Here is a 13,744-nt window from a genome sequence, read left to right as displayed (position 1 = left end):
TAAGTGCAACTTATAGTCCGGAGTGCACTGAATGCAGGTTCACATTGTATTTGTGGCTCATTTCAGGTGTTGAAGTTGTTAATCATGGCGTGGGATCGTCGTTTGATCTTCACCATCGGGACGTCCAGCACCACAGGAGAGACGGACACAGTCGTGTGGAACGAGATTCACCACAAGACTGAGTTCGGCTCCAACCTCACGGGCCACGGCTTCCCCGACCCCAACTATCTGGACAACGTGATCAGAGAACTGGCCGCCCAGGGCGTCGGAGAAGACAACCTGAAGGACTGAGGCTCAGTCCACACACACACACTCAAGCTGAGGAGCTCCTGACCACTGGAGTGACCTTTGACCTCTCTGGGAACAACGGTCCTCGCTTACCCCAAGTGAGAGACGAGGAGATGTGGATGATGGAGTGATGAAATCAATACAAATTACTCTAATCTGTTTCTCATTGACTGTCTCAGCTCTCTTTCTCTCTCTCTAGCGACACTCTTTTTCTAGGCTACCCAGAATGCATCTTGGCTCAGACCGGTGCGTGTGGTAGTTGTATATAAACTCACATTGTGGTTGACCGGCATGGGTTTTTCAGTGGTGATGCCTTTACAGATATAATAAATCTAAAAAATATAAAAAATATCTAGGGCTGTCAAGTGATAATTAAAGAAAAAATAAATCGAATTAATAACATGATCTGCAGATTAATCAGAGATATTCCGCCCAAAAGATTATTTATTGTGTTATATGAGAAAAGACTTGTTTACTTTTAAGTATTTCTTTAGAATTGGAATATGATATGGTTTTAAAAAAATGAAATACATTGTAGGAGGAGAGGCAAGTTACGGTCTTAATGAGTGATTCGTTGAATTATGCATCTAAGTGATTTATTCAAGCCAATGATTCAGTCAGAAAGGAGTCACTGATTCATTCAAACGACTTGATTCTTTGAGAAATATAGCTAGCGACTGTTTTAATAAATAATTGGCTCACTTAATTTATTCAAACTGCTGATTCTTTTTAGAAATGATGAAAGTGACTGTCTTTATGAACGAGTCACTGAATCATTGGTTCACTTGATTCATTCAAATGGCTGAATCTTTCAGAAACTAAGAAAGTGACTTTCTTTATGAACGAGTCACTGAATCATTGGTTCACTTGATTCATTCAAACGGCTGAATCGTTTTAGAAATGATGAAAGTGACTGTCTTTATGAATGAGTCACTGAATCATTGGCTCACTTGATTCATTCAAACGGCTGAATCTTTCAGAAACTAAGAAAGTGACTGTCTTTATGAACGAGTCACTGAATCATTGGTTCACTTGATTCATTCAAACGGCTGAATATTTCAATAACTAAAAAAGTGACTGTCTTTATGTATCATTCACTGAATAATTGGCTCACTTGATTAGTTCAAAATCATGGATTCATTCAGTAAAAAAACACTGTTGCTGGCTGTGCTTAATGCAGAGGAGTCTTTGTAAAATTAAACAAACACCTATTTTACCAATTATTTACTAGATAATGTGGCAATTGTAAGCTAAATGAACACCTCTGTCAATCTGCCAGTTAGTAGCTAATGCTGATGATCTCAAAATCATCAAATATCAGATGATTCACTCCATTTCTTTATATATTTTTCTACCACTGCATCCAATATCGGTGCATTCCATTGTATAACATGGAGAAGTTTTGTTTCCATGTTGATTTTTTTAAACTGCAACTCTTTCAGACAGTTTTCATGATGTTTTGGGCCTGAAACAGCATTAGTTTGGCCTTACGTATAGGTAGCCTAACTGATTAAAGAATCATGTGTTTTTAGGGATATAGGTGTAGATGGATATGTACGTAGATTTTTGGGGCTGCTTTTGATGTTTGTGCAGGCGATGCATAAAATATCTGCACTATCTCCGGCTCGTGTGCTACTTTTGAACTTTAGAGCAATTAGCGAAGCTCAGAGCGAACGCTGAGATTTGAGGATCCTTCTGTGTGCATTTTAACTTTTAGAGTGAATAAGATGAATAGGATGTCTTTTGAAATATGCAATGATTCATATCCTATCTTGCTTTGTTTCTCTTTTGTGTCATTGATCTGAGAGCGTGGCTTTCTGGCTGCAGACGGGTTTGTCTGTGCTGTGTTTGGATTGGAATACTGGCATACTACTTTACTAGACTACTGCACACAGTATACAGTACTATTTTTAAAATGTAGACCTAATTTCATGATGGATGCTTTAAATAATTGTCCTTTTGAATTGCATGTTAGTGGCGTCCAGTTACGATGTTGAAGAAATACGATTGTTGCCCAGTTTATATAAAATTTTCATTTAGTTTAACCTGAAGTACTAAAATAACTAAAACAAAAACTGATGCTAAAATTTATAAAACTATATAGACATATAAAAACCAAAAACTAGTGCACGACACACATCATAAACCTTTAAACCAAAAATGAAAATGAGAAAAATAAATGATTGGTTAAATTATAAAATATAATATAAATGATCATTTAAAAACTACTGAATGTGATTTCAGTATTTCGAAAAATCATATAAATTAATAAAATCTTAAAAGGAGCAGGACACTTCATCTCATAAAGAATCTGCAATGTAATTATTTAAAAGTTTAATTAGGAGTATTTTAGGTGCTTTTTTATTTTCAGAAAGCAGTTAAAATAATTTGTAAAATGAAAATGCATTTTGTAAAACAAAACTAGGGCTTTATGGTTTTTAAATATGGTTGTGGGCAATGAGGGCCCTGAAGGTTGAGAAACACTGGCATGGTGCATCTACAGTATTTCATAGAGTGTGCTCCAGTTGCACATTCTGTCAAATGCATTGGGTCATGCACAGAAAATGGACATGTTAACTTACTAGATGATGTAGAAACAGCAGTATGTTCTGAACACAGCCCTCATGTTTGGTGACAGAGCGCTTCTGAGCCCGCAGCAGATAAATCACGACTCAAACTCCTCTCAAGGTTAAAATCATTTAGTTTGTGACGTTCAGAGATGTATGTATTTCTGCGGTGACTCTGATACATGTTTATGTTTCATCTGGAAGCCAAAGATCTTGACGCCATCGTACAGTCTCTGAAGGGCCGTTCACTCTGACAGCGTTTTACAGCTTTTGGTTTTCATAACAATTGTTTTTCTCACTTTACAGCCATTCGGAAATATCTGTGCATTCTGAATCTTTTTCTTTCTTTTTTTTGCACATATTATATAAATCAGTTTTAAAGTTAAAATGTTTTGGAAATAAGTCTCTTTTGCTCACTAAGCTCAGTAAAAACTGTAAAATTGTGAAATGTTCTTATAATTGTTTTCTATGTGAACATATAATCAAATGTGATTTGATAAAAGCTGTATTTTCAGCATCATTCCTCCAGTTTTCAGTGTCACATGATCTTCAGAAATCATGAAAATACACTGATTTACTGCTCAAGAAACATTTCTGATTATTTTTGCAGAAGCCATAATTTTTAGGCTTCATTGATGAATAGCAAATTCGAAAGAACAGCGTTTATTTGAAATCTAAATATTTTGTAACATCAGAAATTTCTTAACTGTCAGTTGAATCGATTTTGTGTGTTCGATTTCTTCCAAAAGCAAATAAAGAAATTTAAAAATGTATTTCATGAGATTTTAGCTGTCAATGTGAACGGCTCTTAGGACTGAGATGAAGTTGTTTTTAACGCTGTGGATGATTGAACAGGCCACAGATCTGCAGTCTTCCTCCAAACGCAGAATCTCTCCGACTGTGTCTTGAAATGTCTGTATGCATCTTTAATTACTCTTGTGTCTTGTAATGCTTAGAAGAACTCAATAGAGTACAATATATAGAGGTCAACATATAAACACATACATTTAAGAGTGTGATATATCTTTGAAGTGTTTAAATTATTTTTATACTTACACATGACACACATATACACGTGTACATATCTGATACATGCTTATTTTGTCAAATCTGACAGTTTGTCAGTATAACGTCAGGGACTGTTACCGTTTTCTGAGCGTCTTACTGTATATTAGTCGTGCCGTTTAAGCAATGATTGCTGTTGCTGTCGATGATGTCAGTCGGTGGGAAGGGTTTGTTTGTGTGACTTTAACTTGCTCACCCTAATGGGTCGAGTACCTTTATATATATCTGCAGGGAATATTTCATTTGTCATTCATATAAGCACTGCTTTATATGCATTGTCTTCCTTAATAATGCCTTTGCATTGTTTGAGCCTGTACAAATTTCAGTGTAACTTTGAGATTGGAGAATGAAAGTATTATTTCAGTGTCGTTAACATTTTTTTATTAATATTTTAGATTTTTTTTATTTAGATTTTTTTTTTTCTTGTGTTAGTAATTGCATTGTGTATTTTTGAAATTTTTGTGTTTATTATTTGTCATTTATTAAATGCATGTATCGTTTTAATTTCTTTTATTTTCACTTGACCCTTTTAAGGTTACTTTGTTTAACCATTTTAACCAAATGTAACATTTACATTTAAATGTAACCTTTTTATTATTACTAATGTCTATGTAGTTTAACATTTTTAAGTTCAACAAAAAATCTAATAAAAAGGTTGCTTCGGCAACTAGCTGAAATAGAATATTTTATTTTATTGTAGTTATCTTTTTATTTATTTTTTAATTAACAAAAATGTTTTTCAGTAGTTTTACCGTAGTTAATAAATAATAACCCTCATAAATGTGTTTGGTTAATAAACCATTAATGCAGTTCTGAAGCTATTTGTATAAAAAAAAAAATCTTGACTATAACAGCTTTTTAGGTTACATTTTAGAACCATGTTAACCAAATTTAAAAACATTTATAACTTCATTTTAGCTTTTTTACAGTTCACTTCAATCATTTTGTAGTGTAAGAAAAGAACGATCCATGTAGTTTCTCAATTATAAAGAGCAAAAGAATGACACTCATAGAAATTATACAAGTTTTGTGGTATTTTACGACACTGCTGTCACTGTTTGACATTTCAAAAGCCAATATACTACCAGACATTAAGCAACGTTTGTGAGGGTAAATTGAATGGCATGTTTGAGATATGAATTTGAACTGGGTTTGTACAGGCATTGTAGCTTTCATGCATTGTTGTTCTTCATATTTTTCATAGTCTATGTGCACTTTCTGAAAGATATGGTAAAAAGAAAAAGGATGAAATGGATTTTAGTTGAAAATATCCTGTGAAAGCTTTATGAGAGACTTGGACCGATTATGCAAATCTGTAGAGATGCGTTCAACATTGTTTTCATGTGAGCAGATGTTGTGTTTTTACCCAGCATGCTTTGTGTGCACTTTTCAAAGGTGACTAATTAGACCCCCCTCATTAGACCTAATTAGATCATTTATCACCTGTCCATATGCTTCATCCCAAAATAACTCAGTTTCAACTTTATTCATAATATTTCTGCCAATGGGCTGTTTTATAGAGGCGGAGCTTTGTCTTCTCAGCTTCATGTTGATTATGAGCTTTTAGGACATTAGAAATGCTTTCAGGTGAAATACTGATTTGAAATAGTTGTATGGCAAGCTAGTTAACAAGTTTAATCCCAAATTTTTCCCAGACATGAAAATATCCAAATGAGATGTCATTAGTATCCCTTTGAAAGAATCAATAATGTTTTTTTTCCTTTTCCTTTTTTTTTTTTTTTTTGTTAAAAGAGTGAAAAATGTTGTTTTATGGTCGTGACCGGTTGGATAATGTGTGCACTGAATTAACACATTTCTGCAGTCATAATTTTTTTTTATATATCTTAGCCCAGCTATTTTAAACTTTATAGGGTTAATATTATGCATAAAAAACCCTTATACAACATTGATAGGAAAACTGTCAACGTTTTTCTAAATTGTTGCTTTTTTTGTCAAATACATTATCAAATAAACATCCATATTGGATTTTTTCATTATTGTATCATTTGAACTTTTAATTTAGTGCAATATTTTGTCATTGTGTAATTTTCAGTAACAACTGCAATTGCATTTATATGTATATCTAAATTCATGTTATCCAACTCATCACTATTGTGACCATTGAGATGTTTACTCATTCTATGACCACACTCAGCAAAACTAAATATATGTGAATTCATATATCAATACTAGATACCTTAAAGATAACTCGTACAAAAAATCTATGTCATATGTTTATGTTAACATACTTTACAAGCCTTGTGTTTTGAAGCTTTGATGCAGCCATCATCATCTCAGGGTGCAAACAGGAAATAAACTGCACATATTTAATTGAAACCCTTTATTTGTTCCACATTTGCAGGAAGGTTTTCAGGGCTTTAACATTAACATTGAACACATTTCAAATGTGTATAAAGGGATCTGTCATTAAGATATCAACTATTTGATTATTCAAGTTGTGACTATTTAATATCCATTTTCATGATACTAGTACTTCTTTTTTAACTACTAGTGTCTATTCCATTAGGTAGTAATACTTATTCATAGTTACTAGTGCTTATTCTTTAGGTACTTGTTAGTTCAAATTAGATATTAGTACTTGTTTCAGTTTTGACTAATAACTATTATATTGTTTCTAGTAACACATTTTATGTTTTGGGATTTTTCCATTAAATTCTATGGGATCTGTCATTCACATATCAACTGTTCAGTTCTGTTTAATGCAGAAAATATTTTCCAATTGTGACTATTAAATATTTTTCGATACTAGAAATTATTCATCAGGTACTAGTACTTATTAGATACTAGTACTTATTTTTAGATAGTAGTCCTAATCATAATATACGACAAGTAAAAATCAGTTGTGAGTAGTATAATACAAGTTTTTGCTAGTAATGATTACAAAAAATACTAGTGAGTCTAATAAGTAAGACTAGTCTAATAAGTAAGAACTAATACCTAATGAATAACTACTGGTATCTATTGAAAGGGTACATGTACCTAAAGAAAAATAACAGTATTTATTAATACTTTAATTCTTAATAATAATCTAATGACTTTTTATTAATACTATACACATACTAGTCAGAACTGAATAGTTAGGAAAGATTCCCATAGAAGCCAGTGGTAAAAATGTGTCACTACAGAAGAATAGTTACTAGTCACTGATGAAATAAGTATTAGTATCTGATACATGAGAGCTAGTATCTAATAAAAAAGTAATAATACTTAATAGAATATATACTAGTAGCTAACAAAATATTTACAAGTATCAGTCAAATAGATACTAGTATGTTTTAGAAAATGAAATGTTAAAATGCATTCCATTATTGGTAGTAGTATCTAATTAATGACTACCAGTATATTTTTTTTCAAAAAGGTACTAGTACCTAAAGATTAAGTACTGTTAGCTAATGAAATGGATACTAGAAGCTAAAAAAGAAGGTTCTAGTAGCATGGAAATAGATACTAGTATGTTTTATAAATTAAATATTAAAACGCCTTAAAATGACTACCAGTATCTAATTAATAAAAGCTTAATACCAAATGAATAAGTAAAAGTTTCTTTTAAAAAGGTACTAGTACCTAAAGAATAAGTGCTAACAGCTAAAGAATCAGAACTAGCACCTAATGGATTAGATACTAGAAGCGTGTGAAAATGTTTTACGGATTAAATGTTAAAACGGCTTGCCATAATAGATGCGTGTCTGTGTTTAAAGCGGCTTTTGGCTTTGGTCGTGAATCGCGGTGGAAGGTGAGAGTCTCACATGGAGACAGCGGATCAGGCAGGTGATTTCAGACCATATTGCACCTAAAAAGAGCCACTGACGAGCTGATCCGAGTCATCCCAGATTCATTAGCGTTTTATAATGAAATGCATTTGATGGAACTGAAATAGCAGGATCGAGAAAAGCTGTTTCCCAGAAGGAAATGCGCTTTCTGAGGAGAATAATTTTGTAGCTGGCACACATTTAAGTGTGTCACAACCTCAAACCTGCTCTTCTCAGAGACCTTTCTGGATATATATGTAGAGGACATTGGTAAATAGTGAAGCGGTTGATGTCAATGTGTGTTTCTGGGGGCAGAGTTGTTATTTTAATTTTTTTCTTCATTTGGTCTCTCATATGAAGTCATATAAAAGAACATGGATTTGTTCCTCATATCATAGAATCAACATGTAGTACATTAAAAGAATTGATTTCAAATATCAGACAAATTATTGTTTGATCAAACAATACAAGGGCTTTTATGATACGTGTCTTAATGAATCTGTTGTGATCTTGTTGCATGTTTCCTGTGAAATAAACCCTCTCCTTCAACAAAGGGAGATTGATTTGACTTTGCTCTTTCTGTATTTCTTCTCTTCTCTTTTGTCTGGGATGTATGGCTGTTGTTGGCATTATTAATGTCCAGTGATTGTGTGAAGCTCTCATGGCTGAGGCAGCAGATTTAATTCACTGGACTTTTACTTAATTAAGTGCCTCTTTATTTCTTCTGTTTCATAAGCAGTTATTGTTCCAAAGCTTAAAATAGAGCCGAGTCGATGAGTGAATATTGGCCTGTTGGGAGTGATTGTTATCATTATGAAGAAAACAAAAGATCTAGCTGAAGGGATGGAGCTGAGGACGTGAGTAACAGATCAAATGAGTGCAATGTGAATGTAATGTAAGTGTCTTTGGGCTTGGTCTGCGAGATTTCTTTCTTTTTTTTTAAGACTAATGCTTTTATTCATCAAGGACACATTAAAATGATTAAAAGTTTCATTAAAGACATTTATCATGTTACAAAAGATTTACTATTTCAAATAAATGTTGTTCTCTTGAACTTACAATTCATCAAAGAATCCTGAAAATAAAATGCATCACAGTTTCCACAAAAATATTGCGTAGCACAACTGTTTTCAACACTGATAATAATCACAAATGTTTTCTTGAGCAGAAATTAGCATATTAGGATGAAGATCACTGGAGATGCTGAAAATTCAGCTTTGATCACGGAGATAAATAACATATATTCACATAGAAAACACATTTAAAATTGTACAAATATTGCACAATATTACTGTTTTTACTGCATTTTTGATAAAATAAACAACTAAGTTAATAAAAAATTAATAAAAACTTTTGAATGGTAGTGTAAACAAAAGCCAAAAATATATGTGAAACACTAAAAAGTCTTGCAAGAATATATAGTCACAAACCAAAACTTTTTTAAAACATAAAAATACCATAATTATACATACAATCCTACACCTCCCATAAACTCTCTTAATGTTAATTACATTACACAGGTTCCCACAGTTATTAAAGAACCTGGATATAATGTGGGATTATTTTAAATCTCATAAATTTATAAATGTTGATCAGTGGCGTAGCCAAGGGTGTGCCATGGTGTGCCTGTGCCTCCCACAGTGGCAGCTGGCACACCTAAAAATAGATGCAGAATTATTTTTTATAGTCTCAATAAAAAATGTTTACTAAACTTGGGCTATTGTTGTTTACTTAGAATATATATATATATATATATATTTTTTTTTTTTTCCGCCACTCGGTTGGTTCAGATCGGCACTTCGGAGCCTGTTCGCGACTCGGTTGATTCAGATCGGCACTTCGGAGCCTGTTCGCGACTCGGTTGATTCAGATCGGCACTTCGGAGCATGTTCGCGACTCGGTTGATCAGATCGGCACTTCGGAGCGTGTTCGAGACTCGGTTGATTCAGATCGGCACTTCGGAGCCTGTTCGCGACTCGGTTGATTCAGATCGGCACTTCGGAGCCTGTTCGCGACTCGGTTGATTCAGATCGGGACTTCGGAGCATGTTTGATATTTTTTTTTTAATTCAGATCTGGACATCGAAACAGGAAGTGTTTGTCAAACAGTTAATTGGTGATAAATTAATATTTGGATTTGAGGCTTTTTTTTTACCTGTCGATTCAGCATGTACATGGACCCACACACAAAGGTGGACACACTCTAGATGGGTGTGCCAGGTAGCGCACAGCGTTTGAGCCCAATACATGCCTCCCACAAATTGAGACTGTGTCACGCATAATCAATGCTTGCTCAAAAAACGTTGGTCGCTATATCTGTAGTCACCAACCCGTCGATCGCGGTCGACAAGTCGATCTTGGAAGCATTTTAAGTCGATCGCTAAGAATTTTCAAAATCTAAGAAAAAGAGGTGCGAGCCTCCGCTGACTGCGCGCGCACCTCCCGAAACAGACGAGACATTTATACTTGACACAACTGTTTTAGACTGAAAACCAGACCATACAACTGATTTAGACGCGGGTGCCGGTGTGATGAGATGTATACTAATATCCGTCTGCTCGGGCATGATTGTTTTAGGCCTGTAATTGATTGATTATTGAGGTAATAGGGATGACACGGTTCGCTGAAATAAAAAAACCAAAACGTTCGGTTCACAACACACGGTTCGGCACGCGCTTCAACTTAAATCTGACAAAGCATCTGTAATATCATCTGTAATATGGCTTGCTATAAATGGCACGTAAAAAAACAGGGTTCAGCTAATAAATGTTTCTGTTGATGCAAGCGCATTCTGGCTTCCCAGACATTACAAAAACATGAGAAAGAAAGATCTATATTCAGCAACTACAATTCATTTTAATCCTATAATTTTATATCATAATTTATTTAAAGTGAAAAAATTGTAATGAAAAATAAACAAAATGAAATAGCTAAAGTTCAAAATTATCATATTTGGAACAAAATTATTACATTTAACAATTAACTACATTTTGACACGACCTGCAAATTACCACTAGGAGTATGGTTGGACGGAAGCAGTGGGACAAAAATACTATCCCATAATTTTGCACAGTAATCTGACAATAAATGTGGCACACCCAGAGTCTCTTTTCTGGCTACGCTACTGATGTTGATCATATACAGTGGCGGCCAAACGTATTATATATATATATATATATATATATATATATATATAGATATATATATATATATATATATATATATATATATATATATAGATATATATAGATAGATAGATAGATAGATAGATAGATATAAACTACAATACATTTGTTACAGCATCTATTAATTTTTTGTTGACTGTTCATTGATAGGTCATGTTATCTCGGGTCCATTAAAAGATTAACACACACAAATTAAAGATCAAGAATTGCTTTAGAAGTATTTTCAGTGTTAAATAATGTAATTAACAAATGGAACCTTATTGTAAAATGTTACCAGACCTATATATATATATATAAGAGTCAAATATTTATTCAAAATATGGTTGGTTCCATCTGTTGTTAACTGTTTTGTTTCATGGTCACTCAGGGGTTAATATCGCACATGAAACCTGCTCTGATTGTTTGTGATTGTGTCTGCAGTATTTTCACTCGTCGCTGGAAGCTTGCTTCGTTACTGGTTATGAACCGTTTGCATCTGATTCCTTTCGTTTTTCATTCTCACTCCCAGCAGGTAATAATAATATTTCCTGTCAAATCAAAAATTGTTTTTGTCATCCCACCCTGGAGACGAACAGCACAGAGCTCATGTAAATGCTAGACACAAGCTTTATGCAATCATAAATGTAATGCAGTATGAATTATTTGAGGTCAGACTGGATCGACAGAAAGAAACGACAGTAGTTTAATGTAGATGTGTTTTATGGTCAACAGGCACAGCAGATGCTCAAATAAATAAATAATTTCTGCACAAATGTTTTAAATATATATCTAGCCAAAAACAAAACAAATCAACTCTATTCGGCCGTTTTCCAGCACACACATGCTCACACAACCACAGATATAAATAAACCAGCAAATCAGCCTAAATCAACCAAATGCCACAACCAGAGAAGTGATAAAAACATCTGAAGCAAACCCAAACTCACGAGCAGCGTCCGGCCTCGATTCAGTTTTACACTGCTGACCTGATTCAGTGTGACCTGCTTCTGTCCACAGCACTGACACTTACAGAACATTTAGAAAACAGCTGTTTAAAGACAGCAATATATTACAATTGCTATATTAATCGAATGCATTTGGTCTAGAACTAGTTCACCTGCATGAAAGCAAATTGCACAAAATAGATTCTGGAGTCCAGCGAGCAGAAACAAGATGCTACTCACTGTTTCTATAATGTGTGTCAGTGTTGTTTGAGCGGGATTGGCATACTATTATAGTTTCTTATACACACACACACACACACATATAGTTTTTGCACTTGCATATCAATAGTTTGTTATTATGTTTTATTTTTATTATTATCTTAATATATATATATACACACATTGGAGGCCTTTTTTGTTCTTTTCTGCTCACCAAGACTGCTTTTATTTGATCAAAAATATGGTAGAAAATAAAGAAATATTATTACTATTCAAAATAGCTGTTTTCTACGTGAGTATCTGTTAAAGTGTAATTTATTTCTGTGATGCTCCGCTGTATTTTCAGCATCATTCCTCCAGTCTTCAGTGTCACATGATCTTCAGAAATCATGAAAATATGATGATTTAATGCTCAAGAAACATTTCTGATTATTATCAATGTTGAACACAGTCGTGCTGCTAAATATTTTTGTGGAAACTGATGCATTTTATTTTTCAGGACTCACAGATGAATAGAAAGTTCAAAAAGAACAATATTTTCTACATTGATAATGAACAGAAATGTTTCTCGAGCAAAAATAATCACATACATTTAATATTTTAAAATACATCTCAATAGAAAGCAGTTTCTTTTAAATTAAAATTGTAAAACTAATTTATAAAATTGATTTACATTTTTTAAATACATAAAATTATCCCAGAGCATCAAGATAATAAAGACACTTCAAAGTACAAATAGGTTGAAAAATATAAATATTTCCATGGACATTGCATAATCTGATTTTCCAGTTGGAGTGAGTTCGAGGTCTCTATGAGCTCAGGCTCTCGTCTGCTTCTCGGCTCTGGAAGGATGAATGCGCTCGCTCTAAATCCAGCACAGCGTCCAGCAGACGAGCGACGAGGGCTCGAGCACGCTGAGATCGGCCCTGTGCAGACACTGACACACACACACACACACACACACACACAGAGAGAGAGAGGAGATGCTTTATCACATGCTCTGTGCTGGCTCTCACATCCGATCTACAGATCAACTGAAATGTGTTTCTGACCTGATGACGGCTGACTGGCCTTCAGCGGCACTTCCTGTTCCTCTGCCTCCACTTCCTGTGTCTCCAGGTACTGCTTCCTGTGTCCCAAACATCAGCAGAGTCAGTAATGGAGAACAGCAAGGATTTCTAACCTATAGACATTTACCTGAGTTACTGTAGTTATTGTTCATATCGTAAAATCTGCATTAATATGGGATTGTTTGCTCGTGATGGTGTTAGCAAAACTGTAGCAAAATGGTGAATTTCATGATGATTGTCCAAAACATTGGTTGTTCAATAAATAAATAAATATTTTGCATAAAACCTCAAGGTTATCATCATTAACTAAAACTAAAAGTTAATGATGCATTGCATTTCCATTATGGAAATTCAAATATTAAATCCACAAATTTTGATTATTTTAATGTTAAATAAATATGAAACAAACTGCTTTTCATGACATTCACCCTGACAATGATATATAGCCTCTGGTTTTGTAATTAGAATATCAAAAAGTTTATTTCACTAATTCCATTCAAAAAGTGAAACTTGTATATTATATTCATTCATTACGCACATACTGATATATTTAAAATTTTTATTTCTTTTAATTTTGATGATTATAACTGACAACTAAGGAAAATCCCAAATTTAGTATCTCAGAAAATTAGAATATTGTGAAAAGGTTCAATATTGA

The 13,744-nt window shown here is 33.7% G+C and overlaps 2 protein-coding genes across 2 annotated transcripts in view; one reads left to right on the top strand and one right to left on the bottom strand.

The window, feature by feature from the left end:
- Nucleotides 1-8,258, top strand: part of LOC127963262 (E3 ubiquitin-protein ligase DTX1) — a 45,872-nt gene extending 37,614 nt beyond the window's left edge. The window contains exon 10 of the mRNA XM_052563070.1: nucleotides 67-8,258. Coding sequence (XP_052419030.1) covers nucleotides 67-291 — 225 coding nt within the window. The 3' untranslated portion in view covers nucleotides 292-8,258. The remainder of the gene's footprint in view (nucleotides 1-66) is intronic.
- A 3,297-nt stretch (nucleotides 8,259-11,555) lies between these two features.
- LOC127963261 (rasGAP-activating-like protein 1) overlaps nucleotides 11,556-13,744 on the bottom strand; it is a 27,567-nt gene continuing 25,378 nt past the window's right edge. The window contains exons 20-21 of the mRNA XM_052563069.1: nucleotides 13,069-13,145; nucleotides 11,556-12,953 (exon numbers count right to left, since the gene is read on the bottom strand). Of these exons, the coding sequence (XP_052419029.1) occupies nucleotides 12,826-12,953; nucleotides 13,069-13,145 (205 nt within the window). The 3' untranslated portion in view covers nucleotides 11,556-12,825. The remainder of the gene's footprint in view (nucleotides 12,954-13,068; nucleotides 13,146-13,744) is intronic.

The sequence above is a fragment of the Carassius gibelio genome, chromosome B8 (assembly GCF_023724105.1).
Source record: "Carassius gibelio isolate Cgi1373 ecotype wild population from Czech Republic chromosome B8, carGib1.2-hapl.c, whole genome shotgun sequence".
NCBI lineage: Eukaryota > Metazoa > Chordata > Actinopteri > Cypriniformes > Cyprinidae > Carassius > Carassius gibelio.
The sequence above is the reverse complement of the archived record's forward strand: the minus strand, read 5'-3'. Positions and strand labels throughout refer to the sequence as shown.